The sequence below is a fragment of the Gorilla gorilla genome, chromosome 15 (genome assembly GCF_029281585.2).
Source record: "Gorilla gorilla gorilla isolate KB3781 chromosome 15, NHGRI_mGorGor1-v2.1_pri, whole genome shotgun sequence".
NCBI classification, from domain to species: Eukaryota; Metazoa; Chordata; class Mammalia; order Primates; family Hominidae; genus Gorilla; species Gorilla gorilla.
Genome location: NC_073239.2, coordinates 77,880,970 through 77,906,337, shown reverse-complemented (window position 1 = coordinate 77,906,337; position 25,368 = coordinate 77,880,970). Strand labels below are relative to the sequence as shown.

The 25,368-nt window shown below is 36.3% G+C and overlaps 1 protein-coding gene across 3 annotated transcripts in view; it reads right to left on the bottom strand.

Annotated features, from left to right (window-relative positions):
• Nucleotides 1-354: 354 nt before the first annotated feature.
• Nucleotides 355-25,368, bottom strand: part of MNAT1 (MNAT1 component of CDK activating kinase) — a 236,277-nt gene continuing 211,263 nt past the window's right edge. For all 3 annotated transcript variants that reach the window (XM_019010011.3, XM_055361792.2, XM_019010012.3), the window contains one exon: nt 355-2,013. In XM_019010011.3, the coding sequence (XP_018865556.2) occupies nt 1,893-2,013 (121 nt within the window). In that variant the 3' untranslated portion in view covers nt 355-1,892. The remainder of the gene's footprint in view (nt 2,014-25,368) is intronic.

Sequence of the window (25,368 nt, the reverse complement as noted above, 5' to 3'; positions counted from 1 at the left end):
TAATTGTTACTTCTGTACTCATAAAATACTTGAAGACTTAACTCACGTAGATGAAAGATATGTACAGCCTTTGAGAGTAAATCACTTGGATGGTAGGGGATAAGCACATCAATTTAGAATATTTCTGTTGTTTAGTAGATTCAGTGGATTCACTAAACCTCAGTGAATTGTCACTAAGCTATTTTTCACCATTCCCTTTGATCAAATAAGGTCAGTTAACTTCTAAATTTGGCCTATTGAACAAAGTACAGCAATAGCAACTACAAAATATTTACAAATGTATAAAGGTTTTGGAATTTATTTGCCAAACCAGGTGCATGCAATTTCCACAATAAGGCAGGCTCAAAACAAGTCTTAAAAGCCTTTGATATGTTTTATTAATTAGTTCATTCTTTTTAAAATACATATATAAAAGGTATGAGAACAAGCAGTAGTGTTTCTTTTCAAAAGACTGGATTCTTTATTTTTGCAATTGGCTGCTGCAAAGCCTTAACTCTACATTCAATGTTCTAACTATTCTTTGAACAGATTTATAGACTGTACTTAAAAACACTAATCTTCAGTTCGGGAATACCTAATAGATACAGGAATAGGAATGCAGTCTGGTAGAATGTAGATGGAACTGGACTTTGATTAAAAAAAAAACCTGCATTCTAATTCTGGCTTTTTACTAACTTGTGAATATGATCTTTGTCTACTCAATTATTTGATGCCTTGGTTTTCTCATTTAACAAAGATATAAGTAAAATAAAGATGAAGATGTATTGCTAAAATTAATTAATACCTGCTTAGTAAAATAAGACGGAGTTGTTACAGATGGATAGTCCATCCTAATGTAACCACAAGTCTTGTTTCACCTAAGTTTCTACCCATAAAACTAACATCTGTTGTAATAGAGATTTGATAGGAAATCCCTTAATTTCCTTAAGAAACTATATCCCATATCCAATGCTCTATGTAACAGACTCATACAAGGTTGAGATGCTGCAATATCATCCTATTCATATCTAAACTCTTTAAGCAAAACCCTGGTAATAAAAGCCTTTGAAGTTTCAACAAAAAAACTGTATCAGTATACAATTTATACATGGGGAACTGTACTTAAAATGTACCTTCTCCAGTCTCCAAAGGATCCATCATAAAATGAGCTTACATTGGAGGTGAAAGGTATCATTTAAGTATTAAATTTTATTAACTTACTTCTTTGAATGTGTCACTAAAGCAGGTTAATGCTGGGTTTTGTTTTATCCTGAGTGTGGCTCACAGCTGGGAACTATAACACCTTAATCAAGGTTTGCCTCATTTTCCACTGCTTAATACAGGCATTGAGTCCTTAGTATTGAGGGAATGACATTATCATGGGTCAGGTTTTTCTTGCCATAACTTGGTCAAAGGAAATATATCCACTTGTCTGGACTAGTATTAACAAGACATTAGGAAAAAGGGGAACATTTTATGAGAAGAAATAATAGACTTGGATATTAACAGTAAATGTTGTAATCAAAATGGTATTTAAAATGTGTTCAAGTAAAACACTGTAATAATAGAAAAACCACAGAACTTAATATAAATTATAGCTTTATTTTTTAAAAAGATTTTGTAAGTCTGTCACAACCTCAAACACATACAGGTGAATTATTTATTCCTCTCTTCCATCAGATGAGGCTTATCGTGTCAAATCCTCTGAAAAATATAAGTAAAAATTCTTTTTCACAAATATATATCCCCTATATTACTCAACTTAGTTCTGAAATTTTCTCCTTATAAATACTTTAACACAGCTGCTAGTGGTAGGACTGTGTTGTGCAGCTGCACATAGCTATAATTTTATAAGTCTGCTTTACTTTTGCTAGCTCCCTGGTTCAGCTCCAAGGTCCAAATCTTATAAATGGTTAACTGGGCTGCCAGAAAAGCCCACTGAATGCATCCTGTAGTGCTCTGTGACAAGCAAGAGAAGAAGTATAGCCTCCAGCAAGGTCCTGTGGTGAGGCAGCTCTGACATGGTTTAAATACCTAAAACAAAACAAGAAGTGTAGCATTGATATACAAAGCAAATATAAATAGGTAACATTTTAAAAAGCAATAGTAAAACTGATTCAAGTTTTAAAGAGAAATTCTGAGATTGAAATATTCAGACTTTTATTATAAATAGATTATTATCTTTCAAAAGGAAACATACCAACTGTACATGGAGTGCCTAAACTAGTATTAAATTACATAGCAAATTACCACGGGGTCTAAAACAGTTCTGAAAGAGGTTTCAAAAATAATTCTAAAATATTCACTGCTTCACAATTTTCAGAGCTGATTTGTTTTGTTGGCTGTTTTTTGGACACCTAACTAATGCTCTCCTTCTTGGCATATGCTTAAGAAATACACAGTATCACAATACTATTATAGTACTGATATTTCTACATAAATTTGTTTTAAAGCAAACCCTCAATAGCTAAACAAACGGAAGAGGGGAGAAAACGTATGAGTTATTTCAAAAGTACTTTAATATTCCAAGAATATACTGTCTCATTCCTTGCAGGAAAGGAAACATTAGAAAATTACATGTTGAAGAAATCTCTGAGACTGAGCCTGAGTTCAAAATAATGTCTGAAAAAGTAAATACAGAAAAGTCTCATTGATCTCAACAATATAACAGTACAATTTTTTTTCTGCAACCACACACAGTTTTTTTAAAGCAATTAAACATTTATATCTTGACAAAAATAGACAAAACAGGCCTAAAAAAAATTGGACAATCTAGCCAAAGAAGGGCAACTTAGCATGACTACTAACACTTCTGGAAACAAATAATTCCAGCTTTCTTTTAATGCTTAGTTTAAGAAACTAACTTGTTTCTTCAGGAAGTAAAGGAGCTTCACCCACCTTAGAATTACTGGTATAGCAAATGAATAAATCAGGTACCAGAACATTTTAATAACTTGGAACCTTTTTCACTCATTCATTCAAACTTCCTGTGTGTCAAAATCTTAATGCATGAGCAACTTATAACTTCTAACATAACAAGTCTGTTTTTCATTTGTATCCATGTTTAATAAACCTGTGTAGCTAAAACATATAGAGCAATATAAGAGTCCAGTAGAAAAAATGGGTCAAGGTAGGATGCAGCTAAGTTCCTGGAATTAGCTATAATTTATTCACATTGCCACAAATCAAGGTTTTAACTCAATTATTTGCTTCTCTGCCAAGGGCGAAAGGGGAAAGCGGAAGGAAGAAGAGAATATTTATTGAACAAAAACAAAAACATTTTTGATAGTATTTTATAGCCATAAAACATATCTCAGATATGTTTTATGTAGAATACTAATGTACTATATGTTACTATATATAATTATATACATAAGATACTAATATAGTAAGTGTAGTATAAAAATATAAATAGAAAAAGGATGAAATAAAAATATTTAAATAAAAGTTCTGGCTGGGTACGGTGGCTCACACCTGTAACCCAGCACTTTGGAAGGCCAAGGTGGGCGGATCATCTGAAGTCAGAAGTTCAAGACCAGCCTGGCCAATATGGCAAAACCCCATCTCTACTAAAAATACAAAAACTTGGCCGGGCGTGGTGGCACATGCCTGTAATCCCAGCTACCCAGGAGGATGAGGCAGGAGAATCACTTGAACCCAGGAGGTGGAGGTTGCAGTGAGCCGAGATTTCGCCACTGCACTCCAGCCTGGGTGACAGAGTGAGACTCCATCTCTAAATAAATTAATGAATGAATGTTTTAATATTTTCTCCATATACTGTATCTTACATATCCTCATGGGACACATCCCACTTTAGAGACTACTGTTACTAATTAGTCATTGTTGTCTGGGTGTGGTGGCGCACACCTGTGAGCCCAGCACTCTGGGAAGCCGAGGCAGGTGGATCACCTGAGGACAGGAGTTTGAGACCAGCCTGGCCAACATGGTGAAACCCCATCTCTATTAAAAATAGAAAAAGTAGCCAGGCATGGTGGCAGGTGCCTGTAATCCAGCTACTCGGGAGGCAGGAGAATCACTTCAGTTCATGAGGCAGAGGTTGCAGTGAGCGGAGATCGCACCACTGCACTCCAGCCTGGGCAACAGAGTGAGACCCTGTTTAAAAAAAAAAAGAAAAATAGTCGTTGTTAAACTCTTGATAGAACCTTAGGTCGCATAGGATTGAAATAGGGATTCATCACACCTACCCCATGGCCATAAAGTTATCTGCTTATTACTTTCCAAGACACAATAAAGTATCAACTGTTAAGATTCTGATGCATGAGAAATGAAGTAAATGTTAAGTTACCTCGGAAAGGTCTAAAAATTAACCTGGCTTCACAGGGAATTCAATAACTATCATACAAATAATAAGTGAGTAATATTTTTATAGGTAACTTGGAAATGAAATGCTCCATTCCTGATACAAGTTTCCAGCTAATTTTTATCCACACACCAGATGATGATGTATCACCCTTTCCTTTCCTCAGATCCTCAAAAGAAAAGCATAGTCTTAGCTTCAATAGATGTTCACTTACGGTAAAATTCAAGCACCACAGTAGAATGTTTGTCAACCTTGAAAAGCCAAACATCATAAATGAGAATTGGTTTTCGTAGCTGTAATACAAACCACTGTGCAACTAACTGTTTTGATTCATCACATTTTGGTACAGCTTGCTTCTGGGAAAGTTGAGTCATACCATATCTGGCTTGGCAATTTGAGCATAAACTTGCAGTGTGCATACAGCTTTTTATATGTTATCCTGAGAAACCTGAAACAGCTGCACTGCTGGCAGGAAAACAGAGGACCACCAGTAAAATATTCAAAACAGTTGCATCTTTTAATTTATGGCCGTGTTTCCATAAAGAGTATATAAAACAGTTCAGCTTTATAGGTAAAATGTTATAAACAGTCATACTCATTGATGCCATAAATGTGTAAAAAAAGTTTTATCTAAATGATTAGTGCTTGAAAATAGTATTTCTTGAACATAGTCATAATCCAGAGTAATGAGCAAATATTTTTAAATTTGACTTATTAATGCTAAGTTGTATAATTCTCACTGCCAAAACCAAGTCAATTAAAATTTCTTTGCACAGCACTGAAGAAAATGCCCTTCCCTTCTAGCAATCATTTACATTAAACATGTCTGTGAGTATGAGTCGTTAAGAGTCCTGCTTATTTACTTTGCTGTTTTTGATCTCTAGGGCTGCACAAAACTGTTACTGTGAAGTATTTCAAACTATTTTCACCACGGCAACCTACATTAATGCCAATAAAAAATAAAACAAAGTTCATTTTTGTTATTCAATTGTGGGCTTTTATTTTTTAAGTATATTAATGTTCTTAAACCCTTTAATTATTGTAGCATGTCAAAGTATTTTAAAGAATCTGCCACATTGAAACAGCACAATGAAAATTTAGTGTTTTCTGTACTTTTCTACCTTAATCCACATCTGTGTTTTTATTCTTTCATGACCATTACAAGTACATCACTGAACAGGATTCCTGGGGTTTCTGGCAGAAGTCAGTATCATTTCATGTATACCTTTATAAAACAGAATGAGGAAGAAGTCTTAGCCAAATTTACTTCCAAAAGTCAAGCTCAGTTGGGTTTGGGAGCCTGGAGGTAATTGCTCTGACTATTTAGCCAATCCCATGACACTATTCCTGTTTTTCATGGGTTTATTTTAAATATGTGTAAATCTTATAAGCAGAAACCAGGAAAGTAAAAACGAGGTTTGCTTATTTTGGTACCTATACCTTATTTTTACTGAAAGCAGACTAAACTCAAAGACTTAAAAAATCATATCTTTGATTATTTTCTTAACAAGGTCAAAAAAAGTATGTTTTTGAAAGCATGTCTAAGATAATTCTTGTACAAAGGACATCTTATGCCCTAATTTATGCTCTGTCTAAAGCTGCCTTCCTATCTCATCAAAATCCCTTTCAAACAGACCTTGCAGAAGAGGGAGGGAAAAGGAGCAATGGATCCTGAGAAGGGCATAAGATACGATTAAGCATTAGAAAACCACACTTGAAGGTTTGTTCCTGAACTTTGGTTTCCTACACTGTCATTTTCTTGTGTTATATTTTGCAGCTTTTGCTCCCAAAGAAAGTGGGATAATTTACACTTAGCTTCAGAAAGACTTCAGTTTCTTAGTTCTTTAACATAGGAGTGCTTCTGAGATTACTCTTTTCCTGTTTCCCTTCCTTTAAAAGCACTATATTGACCATCTGGCTGAAGTCTTGGACTCAGCTCATTTTAGTGCTACTTAACAATGCTTTGAGTTCTCAGCTAGGGGCAGAGGGCAGGGCTTGTCACTCAAGACCAAGAGGCAAGCACTCTTCCTGTCCAGTCATAATATGTTTGTGACAATCCTTAAAGCACACTGGCTTGGAATTAATATTGAAATGAAACGTAAAGTTCATATTAGTTTCCTCCACCTCAAATTACCGGGCCCTATGGAGAGTTAAAAACTTGGATTGGTTCAAACTAAGAAAGGTAGTGAACTCTAGAGACTAAGACTTCGTTTTTACAAGGTGGCCCGTTTTTTTAGTCTTCATTTAAAGCCATCATGCATTAAACAGACCATTTCCAAACAGATCTGTGTCCTAGCCCACAAAATTCAAATCTAACTGCCATTAAGAGAGATCAGCCAGCTGATCTCAGCTATCAAGACCCACAGCTCTTGTAGGAAGTTCAGCCAAAGCTATAAAGATTTACATTAACAACCTGAAGCCTACCTCAGTGAGATTTAAAAACAACCAGAGCAACAGTGCGCTCACACAACTATCAATAAAAAGCAAAAACATTCTGAAAACTAGTTAATGGTTAGGTGTCTTAAACTAAGCACAGTACCAGAATAATAGACAAACTGTTTATAGAGTGGTAACCATATATTCTAAGATAAATGAGAAAAGACACTACATGTCAGAAATACTATTCATAATTCTGAGGGCAGCTTGGTTATAAAAATACATGGCCGGCTGGGTGTGGTGGCTCACGCCTGTAATCCCAGCACTTTGGGAGGGTGAGGTGGGCAGATCACGAGGTCAGGAGTTCCAGACCAGCCTGCCCAACATGGTGAAAACCCGGATCTACTAAAAATATAAAAATTAGCCGGGCGTGGTGGCACACACCTGTAATCCCAGCTACTCAGGAGGCTGAGGCAGGAGAATCGCTTGAACCCGGGAGGTGGAGGTCGCAGCGAGCCAAGATCACGCCACTGCACTCCAGCCTGGGTGACAGAGCGAGACTCCATCTTAAAAAAAACTAAAAACAAAAAACATATGGCTTCATGAAGTCCAAACAAAAATGTAACAAACTTCCACAGGCAGTCATATGTTACTCTTACACTTTACCATCTAGCCAGCTAGTGAGAATACAATTTGAATAAAGTAATAATAAAACTGAATTCAGATTTACATCAATACACTTGGAAAGAGAGTGAATAATTATGCCAGACATTTAGACCAATCAAACACCAAAACTCATATTTGGAAATTAAAAGACACATGGTTTCCAAATGAACACAATGCTTTATTATTACTCATATTTAATAACTGAATATAGATTGCTCGGAGAAGACTTTCTGCCTTATAACTGAAGTATAAGTCCAGTTATACTATAACTGTGTAATTTATTGCTATCAAAGAGCACACCAGGTATTTTGGATAGAACAGTTATTACTGACAGTTAATATAATTACATAATGAAAGGATTACTTCCTTGATTTAAGTGTGAACTATAGAACACACAGAAGATACAGCTACTTAAGTATAATATATTCTATGAACGATGTTGTTGGTAGTGCTGATTATCTCAAAGGATAGACCTCTAAGGATAGATTCTGTCTATATACTACATACATTTAAACACAGGAACATCTCAGGAACATGGGCTATGAGATAGATAGAGCCATGAAAAACAGATAATAAACAGTAGCTAATAGGCCAAATGATATTTGATAAATTTTAAGTATATTCTTCCAAGTCAGATGTTTATTTCCACAAGAGATTAACACAATGTTTGTCTAATTTCAGTATTGCCATTATATGCTTAGATGAGATTACACAGAAAAATGGCATAAATATTGTTTTTATTTTTTGATTCTTAAAACATTATGATACTCATTTCTATTAATTTATTCAGAATAATGACTGGAAGAGACAGAGTAAGGCAAAGTTTCATTAAAAAATCTAAAAATAGCAAGTAGTATGAGCCTAGATTTTGTGTATCCCAGTGAGGGACAAGTGTCACTTCTTGGAAATTCAGTAGATATTATAAAAATAAATGTACTAGCTTCTGAATTTCTTTGGTAATATTCCTTAAAAAACCTAGTGCCTGATTCTGGTTTGTCTAACGTAATTTTTTACTAGAAATTCCATGTTAGTAACAGATATGTGCCAGAATTTTCATCATATCTTTATAAAGGCAGGATGAGTAATTTATCTCCAAGAGTGAGGGGACAAAAATGCGGAAATTTAGATACATGCAGCTCATTCATTCTCAAAAAAAAAATTACTGAGAGCCTACTATTTGCCAGGTATTGAAGTAGCCCTGATAATAAAACAGAGAACAAAGCCTTCATGATCTCATTGACCATATAATCCAGCAGAAAATAAACATATTAAATAATGAATATTACAAATGAGAAAGTAGGGCTTGATGAGTGTGGATAAAAAGAGAAGCCAACATGAATAAGATCAGAACAGGTTTCCCTAAAAAAATGACAGTTAAGCTTAGATCCAAAGAGATAAAATTAGCTAGGAAGGCAAGGGGAGTATAACGGAGAGGGAAGAACATATATGAAGGAGTAAGGAGACACAGTACATATTGAGAATATAGGGGACAGGTGGTTTCAGCTCAGGATGAGGCTAGAGATGTAGGCAGAAAGTACACAAAAGATGGCCTTATAGAAAATGTTTAAAAACTGTGAATTTTATTCAAGGGCACTGGGAAGCCACTGAAAAGTTATTATTAGAAAGCTGATGGCCGGGCACAGTGGCTCATGCCTGTAATCCCAGCACTTTGGGAGGCCGAGGTGGGCGGATCATCTGAGGTCAGGAGTTCGAGACCAGCCCGACCAACATGGAGAAACCCCATCTCTACTAAAAATACAAAATCAGCTGGACACAGAGGCGCATGCCTATAATCTCAGCTACTCGGGAGGCTGAGGCAGGAGAATCACTTGAACCCGGGAGGTAGAGGTTGCGGTGAGCTGAGATCGCACCATTGCACTCCAGCCTGGGCAACAAGAGCAACACTCCGTCTCAAAAAGAAAAAAAAAAAAGAAAAAAGAAAGTAAAAAGGAAACCTGATAATGTAAATGGTCCACTTTGGCTGCCCAATGGATTAGAGAAAAGCAAGAGTAGATACAGAGAGATTCCTTAGGAGAATGTTTCTCTAGTCCAGGCTTGATGCAATGGTGATTTGAATTAGGGTGGTGGCAGTGAAAATAATGAAAACTACTGGTTTAGAAATATTTCAGTGAGTGAGTGGGTGGATATGGGGGTGGGAATATGAGGGTGGGAAGGAGAAAGCAGTGTCAAGGTCAACTTCCAGGTACCTAGTCACATAGTCACATAGATCAGGGAAGATGCCCTCACAGAGAAATAGAAAACTGGAGAAGCAAATAAGGGTGGGAGAGGAAAGAAGGGAAAGATTCCAACTTTGGTGTTGGACTTGAGTCTGAAGTGATTATAGTAGAGACATATGCATGGTGATGAGGAATGGTAGCTGGATATATGGGCCAAGTGAAAAGAAGAGAGTTATGGAATGAAGATACCAATTTGGAGTTATCAGAATTTAGATGGTATTTGAAACCATAAAAGTAAATGTTAATATTTAAGAAGAAGGGATAGAACGAGAAAACAGGAGGGCCTAAGGCAGAGGCCTAGAGAACTACAATGTGTAATGGTCTGACAAAAGAAGCTATTTTGAAGTAAAGGGTAGTAAATGCAGCTATCCCCTGCTATCCCCAATACCTCGTAAACTCTCTTCCCCTCCTTTCTAGACTTGCAAAAAATGTAGACACAAGGGAGGTGTAAGCCACCTGGAAAGGAGGAAAATAATAATAACAGAGACAAGGTAACCTATTTGATTCCCCCACCTAAGGACTCCAAAGGGCATATGCATAGTATTTACAGCAGTCGTGTTTCTTATAGCAAAAGAACAACAGAAACAAACAAATGTCCATTGACAAGAGAATGGATAAACTTGTTACTGATACAATGGAATACTATCAGAAGTGAAAATAAATAAGTTACAGCTATGTACGTGCATCAATACGACTGACTCAGAAACAATGCTTAGCAAATTAAAAAAACCCATAAAAACCAAGTTACATAAGAATATGAAGAGCATGGTTCCATTCATATTAAATTCTGAACATGCAAAGCTAAACATGGAATATGTAAATATGACAAAGCTATAAAGAAAAGCAAGGAATGATGTCAGAAAGATGGCTAAGTAGGAAAACCCAGCCTTCGTTTTCTTCACAAAGAACAATAATTGGACAGCTATCCATGAATGGGAATAACTGGAAGAGCTCAGGAATCTACTTGAGAAACTACAGCAATACACTGGAAGAAAACTCCCATAAGTAATGACACAAAAATTCCATAACCACACAAAAGAAAGAAACAGTTCATTCTGCCTTTATCATCCCATTCCCAAGGCTAGCACTGATCAGCATAGAAAAGGAACCCCCAAGTTTGTAAGTATCACTGGCATGGCAATGGAGAGCAGGATGAAAGAGCAGCTTCCCCAGACTTTCAGGGTACTGCCTGAGAAATCAGCAACCAGCATTAGTTATACCCCACCCAGATTGCTGAAGAGACTGGCATGGGTGGAAACAAAGAAGGATGGGGGCTATCAGTATCAGCCATATAAGCAGAAATCATTATTATCCTTAGTGGCCTGCTCTGCACAGGATTCCAGCAGCCTTCTCTGCTGAGGACCTCAACAGCCCTTGTGGCTACCACAAGAGATTTCACCCCTGAGGATACCACGGTGTTCACTGAGGTGGACCACGGCAGCTTGCTCTGCAGCAGACTCTAACAGGCTTTTGCTGGCTGCTGAGGAATCTAGCAGTCAGCATAGCTACAACAGACGCCCTGCAGGTTTGGCCACTGGGCATCCCACAGTTTTCTGCCTTCCCAATCTCCAGGTGCCTAAGTGGTGATGTGTGCCTGTAGTCCTAACTACTTGGGAGACTGAGGCAGGAGGGTCACTTGAGCCTGGGAGGTTAAGGCTTCAGTGAGTCATAATTATGCCACTGCAGTACAGCCTAAGTAACAGAGTAAGACCTTGTCTCCTAGGCGCAGTGGCTCACGCCTGTAATCCCAGCACTTTGGGAGGCCGAGGCGGGCAAATCACAAGGTCAGGAGATCGAGACCATCCTGGCTAACACAGTGAAACTCCGTCTCTACCAAAAATACAAAAAGAAATTAGCCAGGCGTGGTGGTGGGCGCCTGTAGTCCCAGCTACTCAGGAGGCTGAGGCAGGAGAATGGTGTGAACCCCGGAGGCGGAGCTTGCAGTGAGCTGAGATCGCGCCACTGCACTCCAGCCTGGGTAACAGAGCGAGACTCCATCTCAAATAAAAAAAAAAGACCTTGTCTCAAAAGAAAGAAGGAAAAAGAAAGAAAGAGAAAGAGAAAGAAATACTGTCAGAAAACTTTCTAAATATGGGGAAAGATATAAACATCAAGGTACATGAAACATAAAGATGTAAAATCAGATTCAACCCAGAGAAGACTTCACCAAGACACATTATAATCAAATTTTCAAAAATCAAAGACAGAGAATTTTTAAAGCAGCAAGAGAGAAGCAGCATATCACATACAAGGAAACCTAAATAAGACCACTGGTAAATTTCTCAGCAAAAATCTTGCAGACCAGGAGTAAGTGGGAAGAGTTTGTGAAAGAAAAAAAAAATGCCAACCAAAAATACTTTATGCAGCAAAGCTATCCTTCACCAATGAGGGACAACGACTTTTCCAGACAAACAAAACTGAGGGAGTTCATCACTATTAGACTTGTGTTACAAGAAATGCAAAAGGGAGTTCTTCAGACTTTAACAAAAGGCCACTACTTAGAAACATGAAAGTATAGAGTGGGCATGGTGGCTCAAGCCTGTAATCCCAGCACTTTGGGAGGGTGAGGCGGGCAGATCACCTGAGGTCGGGAGTTCGAGACCAGCCTGACCAACATGGAGAAACCTTGTCTCTAGTAAAAATACAAAATTAGCTGGGTGTGGTGGTGCATGCCTGTAATCCCAGCTACTCGGGAGGTTGGGGCAAGAGAATCACTTGAACCTGGGAGGCGGAGGTTGCAGTGAGCTGAGATCATGCCACTGCACTCTACCCTGGGCAACAAGCGTGAAACGCCATCCCCCCCAAAAAAAAACATCAAAGTATAAAACTCACTGACAAAGGTAAATAAATAGTCAAATTCAGAATACCCTAACACTGTACTGGTAGTGTGTAAATTACTTATAACTCTAATATAAATGTTGAAAGACAAAAGCATTTCCAGAAAAGAACTAGAGCTACAAAAATTTGTTAATGGATATATAATGTAAAAATACATACGCTGGCACAGAAAACATAAAATATAAGAGAAGAATGATATGGTTTGGCTGTTTCCCTACCCAAATTTTCATCTTGAATTGTAGCTCCCATAATTCCCACCTGTCATGGGAGGGACCTAGTAGGAGGTAAATGAATCACGGGAGCAGATCTTTCCCATGCTGTTCTCATGATAGTGAGTAAGTCTCATGAGATCTGTTGGTTTTATAAAGGGGAGTTCCCCTGCCACATGCTTTCTTGCCTTCTGCCATGTAAGATGTGTTTGCTCCTCATTCGCCTTCAGCCATGATTGTGAGGCCTCCCCAACCATGTGGAACTGAGAGTCAATTAAAACTCTTTCCTTTATAAATTACCCAGTCTCAGGTATATCTTTATTAGCAGGATGAGGACAGACTAATACAAAGAGTAAAAGTAAGTTTTTGTATGTTTTTGTATGACTAGCATGACTATAAGATGTTTTATGTAACCCTCATGGTAACAAAAATGCAAAAACCTACAGTAGATACACAAATGATGAAGAGAAAGGAATAGAAACATGCCACTATAGAAAATCATCAAATCACAAAGAAAGGCAGCAAGAAAAGAGGAAAGGGACAAAAGGTCTCCAAAACAACCAAATAACTACAACACCATTAACAAAATAGCAAAAGTAAATCTTTACCTATCAATCATTACTTTAAATGTAAATAGACTAAATTTGCCAATCAAAAGACATAGAGTGGTTGAATGGATAAAAAAAAATAAGACCCAATTATATGCTGCCTGAAAGAGACTCACTTCACATTTAAGGACACACACAGAATGAAAGTGAAGGTACTCCATGTAAATGGAAACCAAAAAGAACAGGGACAGGTAAACTTACATCAGACAAAACAGATGTTAAGTCAAACCATCACATGAAACAAAGAAGGTCACTAGATAATGATAAAAGGATCAATTAATCAAGAGGATATAACAAATGTAAATATATGTGAACCAAAGTCAGAGCACCTAAATATATAAAGCAAATATTAACAGATCTAAAGGGAGAAATAGACAGCAATACAATAATAGTTGGGAATTCAACATTTCACCTCGAACAATGGATAGATAATCCAGAAAGAATATCAGTAAAGGAACACTAAGCTGGAACTACACTTCAGACAAAATAAACCTAACAGACGTATACAGAAAATTCCAGCCAACAGCAGCAGAATACACGTTCTTCTTGAGTGTAAAGAACATTTTACAAAATAAATCATACGCTAGCCCAGAAACCAAATCTTAACACATTTAGTAAGACTGAAATCATATTGAGTAATTTTTATAACCACAATGATATGAAACTAGCAATCAGTAACAGAAGAAAAACTAGAAAATTCACAAACGTGGAAATTAAACAACACACTCATGAACAATCAATGGTTCAAGAAGAAATCAAAAGGGAAGTTTTGATTCTCAAGAAAAATATCTTAAGAATAATGAAAAAGTAAACATAACACACCAAAATTTATGGTATGTAGCCAAAGCAGTCCTGAGAAATTTATACTAATAAAAGACAATATTTAAAAAGAAAAAAAATCTCAAATAACCTGATATTACACTTTAAAGAACTAGTTAGTGTAAGGAAGCCCAAAGTTACAGTAAGGATGGAAATAAAGATCAGAGTAGAAATAAAATAGAGATTAGACATACAATAGAAAGAAAAAAATCAATGAAACTAAAAGTTGGTTTTTTTAAAAACATAAAACTCACAAACCTTTAGCTAGATTAACTAAGAAAAAAGAAAGAAGACTCAAATATATAAAATTAGAAATGAAGGAGGAGATATTACAATTGAGGCCACATAGGTATGAAAAAAATCACTAAACAATTATACACCAATAAATTGGAGAACTCAGAAGAAATGGATAAATTCCTAGACACAGACAACCTACCAAGACTGAATTATAAAGCAATAAAAATTGTAAACAAACCAACAGAAAGTAAGGAGATTGAATCTTTTATTTATTTATTTATTTAGAGACAGAGTTTTGCTCTTGTTGCCCAGGTTTGAGTGCAATGGTGCGATCTTGGCTCACTGCAACCTCCGCCTCCTGGGTTCAAGCAATTATCTTGCCTCAGTCTCCCGAGTAGCTGGGATTACAGGCACCTGCCACCACGCCCAGCTGATTTTTGTATTTTTAGTAGAGATGGGGTTTCACCATGTTGGCCAGGCTGGTCTTCAACTCCTGACCTCAGGTGACTCACCTGCCTCGGCCTCCCAAAGTGCTGGGATTACAGGTGTGAGCCACCGCACCTGGCCTGAATCTATAATTTTTTTTTTAATCTCATTAAAGAAAAGCTTAGAACCTGATGGCTTCATTGCTGAATTCTCCTAAACGTTCAAAAAAGAATTAATACCAATCCTTCTTCAAATTTTTCTAAAAACTGAAAAGGAGAGAATACTTCCAAGCTTATTTTATGAGGCCTGCATTACCCTAATACAAAAGCCAAACAAGGATATTAAAGAAAAGAAGTATTATAGTCTAATATCTATAATGAACACAGACGTAAAAATCTTCAACAAAATATTAGCGAACCAAAATCAACAGCATATTAAAAGAATCAATACACTATGATCAAGTAGGATTTGTCACAGGGATGCAACATATGGAAATCTATGAAAATGATACACCACATTAACATAAAGTACAAAAACCATATGATCATCTCAATAAATATAAAAAAAGCATTTAACAAAATTCAACATCCTTTCATGATAAAAACTATCAACAAATTACATATAGAAGGAATGTACCTCAACACAATAAAGGCCATATATATATAAAATACGATAGCTAACATCACACTAAACTGTTAAAAGTTGAAAGCTTTTCCTTTAAAATTAGGAATAAGCCAAGAATGCCCACTCTTGCCATTTCTGTTCAACATAATACCGGAAGTTATAGCCAGAGCAATTAGGCAAAAGAAGAAATAGGAAAAGTTACATTGTCTCTGTTTGCAGACAACATGATCTTATTTATAGAAAACCCTAACAATTCCACCAAAAAACTGTTGAAACTAATTGATTCAGTAAAGCTTCAGCATGCAAAATCAGCATACAGAAATTAGTAGCACCTCCATACACTAACAAGGAGCTGTCTGAAGAAGAAATCAAGAAAACAATCCCATTTACAATAGCTACCAAAACAAACAAAAACAAAACAAAAAACCCCAACAATTTAAAAACAAATTTAACCAAGGAGGTGAAAGATCTATACACTGAAAACTATAAAACACTGATGAAAGACATTGGAGACAAAAGTAAATGAAAAAATAATCCTTATTCATGGAATGGAAGAATTAACATTGATAAAATGTCCATAAAATCCAAAGTGATCAACAGATTCAATGATTCCATCACTGAATTCTAATCACATTTTTCTATCAAAATTCTTATGACATTTTTCCCAGAAATAGAGAAAAGAATCCTAAAATTCATGTGGAATAACAAAAGACCTTGAATAGGCAAATAAAGCTTAAGGAAGTGAACAAAGAGGCAGGTAAACATCACCTGATCTCAAAGTATACTACAAAGCTAAAGTAATCAAAACAGCCTGGTACTGGCATAAAAACAGTATACACCAATGGAACAGAACAGAGAACCTAGAAAGGGCTAATATACAAAATATATAAGGAACACAAACAACTCAATAGCAAGAAAACAAATAACCTGATTAAAAAATGGGCAAATGACTGGAATAGACATTTCTCAAAGGAAGACATACAAATGGCCAAAAGGTATGTGAAAAAACTTTAACATCACTAATCACCAGGCAAGACAAATTAAAATCACAATGAGGTATCACCTCACACCTGTTAGGATGGCTGCTATGAAAAAGGCAATATATAACAAGGGTTTGCAAGGGTGTGGAGAACAGAGAACCCCTAGTACAGTGTTAATGAGAATGTAAATTGTAAAGCCATCATGGAAAACAGTACGGAAGTTCCTCAAAAAATTAAAAACAGAACTACCATATGCACTCCTTATTAGTGTTTTGAAAGATGAAACATGAAAATTTATGTAAAGCATCTGGTACGTTCAATTATGTGTAAGTGCTCTTGTCCACCCTCTATCTTCTATTTGATAATTTCAATACAAAGCATGCTTTCACAAAAAGATAGATCTTCCATAGCCCAAATTTCCAAAGCACTTTTACCCTCTGCTAATAGTATGTACCCCTCCTTTCCCAACCCTGTGACCTCCCACGTCTATTCCAACAATAATATTGTTGCTTTCTATCTTTCCCCTTTTACTGTACCTCTATTATGAAGATCAAAGTGGAGATTTCAAAGGATAAGAAGAATCCTGCTTGCTAATCTTTTATCACAGGGTAATAGAGTAACCCAAGGGTGCCAATACCTACACACTAACAGACATGGGGGAAAATTTACATATATACATACATATAATACATTTGTATAGATTCAAACATATACATACAGATCTATATTTCACAAATACTATGTATACCCTTATAAGTTTTATTTCAGAAGTGAATTTACTACATTATTTCCACTCTCACTGCCTCTCCTTCCACTTGTTCCTCATATCCTTGTATTTTGACTCTGGTTACCACTAAATGGCCATTTCTTGGACCTCATCCTCCTCAACATTTTCCTCCACCTCTCTAATAGTGATAGCCCCTGGCCGTGAAATGCTTCCAGTTTCTGATTTCCATAATATCAGTCTATGCCCCGGGCCACACTCCTACTACTCTGACATATCATTCCCCACAATTCTCTTTTTCTATTTCCTAATTACTAATTTTCTTCTTGGTTTACCTCCTCTCTTTCCTGATTCTTGATTCTGTCTCTGAAATGTATGGCTTCAGTTAATGCTTCTGTTCTACTAAGCCCCACATCTCTTTTGGTCTGTCCTTCTATCTTAATTATAGTCCAATATGTTTATCTGCATGGGTGGCCCTTTGTACCTGGGTGTCCCACTGGCACTACAAAGATAATATTTTCATAATCGAACTCACCTTTCTTTACAAACCTAACGCTCTGTCTGTGTCTGACTTTCCTTAATAGTTTCAGCATCCTCACTGGGGTCATCTTGGAATGCTCTTTCTCCCGAATACCAGTGTGAAACCTGTATCATAATCTCTCTATAAACATCTATTTACCTCTCACATCATCTTCATTGCCACTATTGTTACCGTATTTCAGGTCTTTATTACCTCTTTCACAGACTAATGTGAATAGTCTCTTAATTGATCTCCCTATTTACAGTATGTTCTCTCCATTCCAAGCTATTCATGGTTACCAAATTAATCTTCTTAGAGCAAAGCTCTGCATGACTCTCACGCAAAAAGACATTCATTGGATTCCTGCTATATGTAGCATGAAGTCCAAATTCCTTAGCCTACCATTCAAGGCCTACTGTACTTGATTCCAACCCACCTTTCCAAACATATTTTCCATTAACCATCTCCATGTACCCTGAACTTAAGCCAAAGTCAACTGTGAGGTTTTCTGTTATCCTCTATTAAAGGAGACAGGTCTCAGTCCTGTTAGAGGTAGGAAGCTGAAACTGGGCTTGCGGCCCTGCATGTAACCTAGATCTACAAAATACTGTTCTGTCTATGAAACAGCTCCTAGGAAAATTTTGCTTACTAGCTTGGGTATAGTCACAAGAAAGCTTGCAACCCATCTGGGGCATGGGTGGAAAAGGAATCACACATAAGGAATGAGACTACCCAAGCCTGCTCCACCCTCAAAAAATTAAGAATAACAACTGGTTCAGACTCAGTGAAGCCAACAGGAATTTGTCAGAAGCAAATATGAATCTCTATAACAGTATGCCTTCATGATCCAAGACCCGCAGGAAAACAACTCCCACTAAAAAAAAATTCACAGTAAAATGGAAAAAAAAAATTTGAACCTCACTTATAAAAGAGTCAGAAGACATGACCAATGGCAGGACTGACACATCCACAATCATAGATAATAAACTGAAAGAAATTCTAAAAGAAGTATATTTAATGTCAAAAGAAACCACGAAAGGAATAGCTGCCATACGGCAAGGAAAGGACAATATGAAAAGAATAGGCATTTTCTTTTTTGAAAGAATCAAACAGGAATCTTGGAATAAAAGTTTCAATGGACAGGTTAAGCATTAGATTATCCACAGAAGGACACAAAATAGTAAACTGAAAGACATATGTGAGGAAAACACAAAATACAGTAGAGCCCTTCCCCCACAAAAAAAGGAAAATGTGAAAAAGAACCACTAAAGGAAATGTTTCAGCAAGAAGCAAATTAAACTCCAATGGGAAAAGCAGAATGTAAGGAGCAAAGATGAGCCAAAAACAACAATAACAATAAAACAAAGTAGCAACAAAAACAGCAAAAAAAAAAAGGAGGGGAAGCCTGAGTTTAAGCATTCTAAGGTCTTTGTTTTGTTCAGAAGGAGGCAAGATATTAAGTTTAGAATTTTTTGATGTTTGCAAATGATATTTCTTAATTCTGGGTAGCACAATTATTATGTTATTATATTACTCTCTGTGCTTCTCTATGTTTGAAATATTTAACAACTGTTTTAGATTACACCTCTTCTGGACTGTCCAGATAGAATTACTTCTTTCCTCCTCTGAATTCGCAAAGCACTTTATTGCTACCTCTCTTCTACGTACCATGGCTACTTAAAAATGTTATACATTCCCCACTAGATAAGTTTCTTGATAGCAACATAAATATTTATTTGCCATCATTTTAAAAAATCATCCTAACTTCTAATCAGAAAATACAGAATTTTTAAAACTAAATTAGGTTCTGATTAGTTAAGATATAGCTCTAAAGTGCAGCCATGATAATAGCTGGCAAATAAAAATAGGATATGAAAACAATTATCACCACAAATTATGAAGCTTCGTCGAAAGACGAAAGGGGGTTGAATGAAGGGTAAGCTATACATCAGGGGTGTCCAATCTTTTGGCTTCCCTGGGCCACATTGGAAGAAAAATTGTCTTGGGCCACACATAAAATACACTAACACTAACGATAGCTAATAAGCTAAAAATAAAACAAAACAAAAAGTCATAATGTTTTAAGAAAGTTTACGAATTTGTGTTGGGCTGCATTCAAAGCTGTCCTGGGCTGCGTGTGGCCTGCAGGCCATGGGTTGAACAAGCTTGAGTATGTATCAGTCACTGGGGTGGACAAGGTTTTCCTGGAAATTAGAAAATGTCTATAATAATAAAAGGGTGATAGGGTATATAGTGGAAAATGACTTTATTTAAAATATAAATACTTGTATTTTCTTAATGAGTATATTTGAAAATTGCTTTGAGATTTAAATTTATCCCATCTCATAAACTGAACTCTTAGTGTGTTAACCAATTTTATACTCAAATATATATACTACAATAGAATACAACTATGAGTGCAAGGAAAAACAAAAAATTCAAACAGGACTAGACACACTCAAAGCTAGATATTTTTTAAGGTATTTATTTTTCCATTCAAAGCAACTTCTCCTCAAAAGCTTTATTTCATACACTAGAATCTGAATCATGTCAACAACTTAGATAAATCTCTAAAGCAAACAATAACAAGCAAAGACAAAGTCAACTGGAAAAAATAACTGATGTTTTCTCTTAATGATGGAAAATTCTATTTTCCAGCCAGTAAAAATTGGTTCATAAAATATCTAAGTCAAAGGACTAGTGACTATAGCAGCAAAATCAGAAAAAGTTCCAAGAGTTCTAGTTTAATGTATAACAATTTCAAGTTTTTAAAAAACATTTTTAATACTTAGGCCCACAGAAAACTTGTACTTTCTTCCAAGAGTAAAACCACAATATCACTTTGGAAAAAACATCACTTTAGAAAAAAAAATAATCTATGCCCACTATCAGAAGTAATATGCTAATGCAATCAACGGTACCAAAAATGAAGCTTTTCTGAAATAGAATGCTTTAATAGATTAGCCAGTTAGTTGGTTAAATATCATTTGGACCAAAAATTTCATGTGTAAAGAAAATATTTTCCTCTTATTTTAAAAATTGTAGCATTATTTTCAGTATTCTGTTTTGCTTCCAGACTACATTTTTTGGCAATGCCTTGTAACTATGCACATGCTGGTATAATATTTTAAATAAAAATACATTCTAATGAGTTACATATGACTTTTTTTCTAAAATCATAAGTTTTAAAAGTTAAATTTTACAGAACCTGCTTCAGTACATTACAAAAATGCTTTATCGTTAAAAATGTAGACTTCTTATTTCATCACTTTAAAAGGTTAAAAGAAAGAAAAAAGCCCTCCTGTTTTCTTGAATTCTACTTTTGAGAGAAAAATTATTTCCACCTGTCATCCTTAGGTTCAAAACAGGCCACACAGTTTTCCTACGCCAAGAACACGCTTTGGAGAGAACACGCTACAATTAGTCAATAGGAAGTAAAGAAGAGGAAAAAATCCAAAGTTTATTCTTGATATATTTTGTTCCTAATTGGACTCATTGGCCAAAACTAATTTTTTATGGAACTAAAAATAATTAAAAAAAAATAAAATAAATATCAAGAGGATAAAAGTCCATCCTTCTTTAAAGATATACTTAAAATTAATTCTACATGTGATTATTAAAAATAAATTTTAAATGCTTTGTAAAATAAGTGAGAAGAATCATGAGTAAGGAGATTATAGTAAGAGAAGTAACACAGAATCCTAAAACTGGAAGGAAATTTTGAAATCATCTTATCTTGCTGTTTCTTTAACAGATAAAATGGCTGATACCTAGATATGCTAAAAAATTAATTTTCTTGAAAAGAATTCAACTATTCAATTAACATATCTTGAACACTTACTATGTACCAACTACTATGTTAGGTGCTAGATGAGAAGACAAATAGTCCCTGTTTTCTAGGAGATATAAGTCTAATAGGAAGAAAAACATAAAAATAAACCATTTTTAATGATAAGAGAACTGGTCACCTGGAGAAGTCAGGCAAGTACAGAAAACATAATGAGTAAGTTGATACATGAAAGGAAAATGATAATTTGCCAGGTAGGTAAAGAAGCAAAGAGGGTTTTCTAGAAATGAAAAAACTCTACAATGACTTGAGGCCTGAGAGAATATGATGTATTCTCAGTGTCAAATCCTGAGGGTTCTGTATGCCTCGAATATCTTTGTTTGTTTGTTTAGAGACAGGGTCTTGCTCTGTCACTCAGGCTGGTGTGCAGTGCCACAATCATAGCCTTGAACTCCTTGGGCTCAAGTGATTGTCCCATCTCAGTCTCCTGAGGAGCTGGGACTACAGGCATGCACCACCATGCCCAGCTAATTTTTAAATTTTTTGTAGAGACAGGGTCTCACTTAGTTGCCCAGGGTGTTCTCGAACTCCTGGCCTCAAGAAATTCTCCTGCCTTGGCCTTGGTAAGCGCTGAGATTACAGGCGTGAGTCACCATGCTCAGCCCCTTCAGTATCTTTTAAAACAGACAATGGGGGCTCACGAAAAATGTCAGCAGGTGAATAATGCGATTGGGCTTGAATTTTAGAAATTTACCTTTGTAGAAAAGATAGATTGGAGAAAGAGAGGGTAAAAAAGGAAGCAAAGAGAAAAGATTATGAGGGCCTCTATGGGGCTACAGCTCTACAGGCCTTAACTGTCCAATTATATGACATAGCAGCAAGAAGAAATCTTTCCACCTGTCATCGCAGGTCTGGAGCCTGGAAGATTTGCTGAGGTAGGAAGTTTCACTAAAACAATAGCTAGAAGTTAACAATGAAGGTAAGTTCCATTTGGAGCATAAAGAACTGAGTGAAGTACTGGTCAGACACAGGTAGAATGACAGAAGTGTCCAGGATCCATTTGGAAATCTGATTTTCAAATTAACTAAAAAATAAATCTAGGCTTGCAATTTTACATAATTTTTATTTTTCAGATAGAGTCTCGCTTTGTTGCCAAGGCTGGAGTGCAGTGGCACAACCTGGGCTTACTGCAACCTCTGCCTCCCGGGTTCAAGTGATTCTCCTGCCTCAGTCTCCAGAGTAGCCAGGATTATAGGCACGCATCACTATGCCTGGCTAATTTTTGTGTTTTTAGTAGAGAAGGGGTTTCACCATGTTGGCCAGGCTTGTCTCGAACTCCTGACCTCAGAAGATCCACCCGCCTCGGCCTCCCAAAGTGCTGGGATTACAGGTGTGAGCCTGGCCAATTTAACATAAATTATTGTACCTTTTAAACTGTTTTCTCAGAGCCCTTGGGTTCTGAGCAAATACCTTTGGAGCACTATGGGGTTAGAATTGGGAGGGAGGTCCAAATTATCAGGACTCTGGACCTGTCATTCCCACTGTAACGGAGTAGTTCTGCTTTTGACTATTTTATATGTTGGGGTCCTAGGAAGATATTGTTTTTAAAAAAACAGCTGTGTTCCTTTAAAAAGTCTGAAAACGATTTACTATGTACTGAATTGTGTTACCTCTATCCTTAAAATTCTTCTGTTGAAGCCCCTACTCTCAATGTGATAGTATTTGGAAATGGGGTCTTTGTGAGGCATTAAGGTTTACGTGAATTCACGAGGGTGGAGCCTTCATGACTATATTAATGCCCTTACAAGAACAGCTACCAGAGAACAAACTTGCTGTCTCTCTGCCACATGAGGACACAGATAGAAGGCCAGGAAGAGAGCCCTCGCCAGCAATCAAATCAGCCAGGACTTCCCAGCCTCCAGAATTATGAGAAATAGACTTCTATTGTTTAAGCCACTGAGTGTGTGGTATTTCGTTATAGCAGATGAAGTAGACAAATAGACTATTACCATTTGGCTTTAGAATCAAACATTTGATGTTAAATCCTACCCCCATAGTACTGGTCTCAGGAAAGGTATGTGGCCTGTTCAGGGTTGTTATAAATCATCAGGAACGATATACAAGAAGTGCCTAAAAAAGAGCCTACCATACGCACAGGTACTCAATTAGTGATAGTGAATGAGAACAAAAGGTCAAGGAATGACTTCACACAATAACTTTAGCAGAGGAAGAAGAACTGGCCAAAAGGATTCAGAAGAAATCAGAGGAAGAAAAAAAAAAAACAAAAACAAAAAGGAAGTAGTGTCATAAAGCAAATGAAAGATACAGTTTGAAGAATAAGAGAATGGTTCGATAGAAGGGTAAAATAAGAAAAGGACCGCAAGTTACCCACCAAATTTTGTAATTAGCAAGTCGATTGTGAATCAGCAAAATCAGATTCTAAGTAAAAGCCAAATTCCACTAGGTTTGGTGGATGAATCATAAATAAGGAAGTAGAGAGAGCAAGCATAAGACTTTTTTCAATGGTTTTTCATTGAATATGGAAGAAAGGGCAGTAGTCAGAGGAAGATTCAGGGTTGATGAAGTGACTATGTGGTTTTAAGATGGAAATTTGAATATGTTCATGTGGTAAAGGAAACATTTCAACACAGAGAAGATGATCTCAATCTGAAAGAGGGAGGGAGACCAATTTGATGGTCTAATATCCCTGAGCTGAACCAAAAGTAGGCCATGGAACACAGGTGGTGGGACTGGCCTCAAAAGCAGGACAGGCCTTTCTGCCAATAAGAATGGACAGAAGGAGTTAGCAATGTGTACAAGTATGGATGAGTTTATAGTTAGAGTGTGGCTTTGGAGAGAATGTATTCATACATACGTTTTCTCTGTGTAGCATGTTGAAAAGTTAGTTGCTGAGTATACAAAGGGGAAGGTGGAGTGGGAGATTTGGGAAACTGATGATGTGGGAAAGCCACTGTGGGATGTGAGAGAAGAAGCCACCGTATCTGTGTGCAAAATGATACCTGAATGGCACCAATCTGTTGCTTATGGGATCTTCTCCAGCTTCTCTCGGCAGAACTAATTTAACAATAATTCATACATGTTTTAAAATTTCTAATTATTTGTATTCAAATGTTATATATTGTCACAATATAACGAAAACACTAAAATACTAATGTATTTAATATAATTAAAACAGTAAAAATACTAATGTGTTCATAAGGAAGAAAAGATGTGATTATAAAGGAATTTTAGAAAGTGCCCCCAGTGGCCTAAGCCCTTCTCTCAAGTAACAGAGAAAAATGACCAAAGATTTATTCAACTTTGAGACTGGGCCCATATTGTAAAGTGATTCCTATAAGGAATCTATTTGGTATTCAAATTTATTCCAAAGAAAAACAAAGAAAATACATAGTTAGAATTCCTTTATATAAAGATGCTCTATTTTTTTTTTTTTTTCTGGCAAAGGGCTCTGGATAGAGATAAAATTACCTGACTCCCCTCTTACATAATAAAAAGATTATCATGACACATTATAGACTCAAAAGATGGATTTAGAAAAAAACTGAAAGTGCTGCCTGTGTCTCAAAAAAACATTTTGGGACACAATAGGAAGCTATAGGTTTGGAAATATTCTTAACCCCTGAAGTATGCCTTGAACAAGAAAGTATACTACTAAGCTTTGAGTGAAAAGCACTTGAGCCTACATGATGATGGTAAGTGGTTCTTAGTAGCTTTGAAACTCTGATTCAGGTCTTCACATTAGCTGCTTAATTGCACTGACTGAATTTTTCATTAGCTGATGAAATATTTTATTAGCTTTGGGAAACTGCTATAATCATATTTACAGTAAGAATTTTCTAAATATTTATTTCCTTGGAGCAAAGAGTTAACACTTTTTAAGAGCTATGTTTGCATGAAAACTCTTTGAGTCCTCTCCTCATTATTTGTACATCTATGAATAATTCAGACAATAAAATGGAATAAAAATTAAAACCAGAGATAATTTCTCCTAGAAAA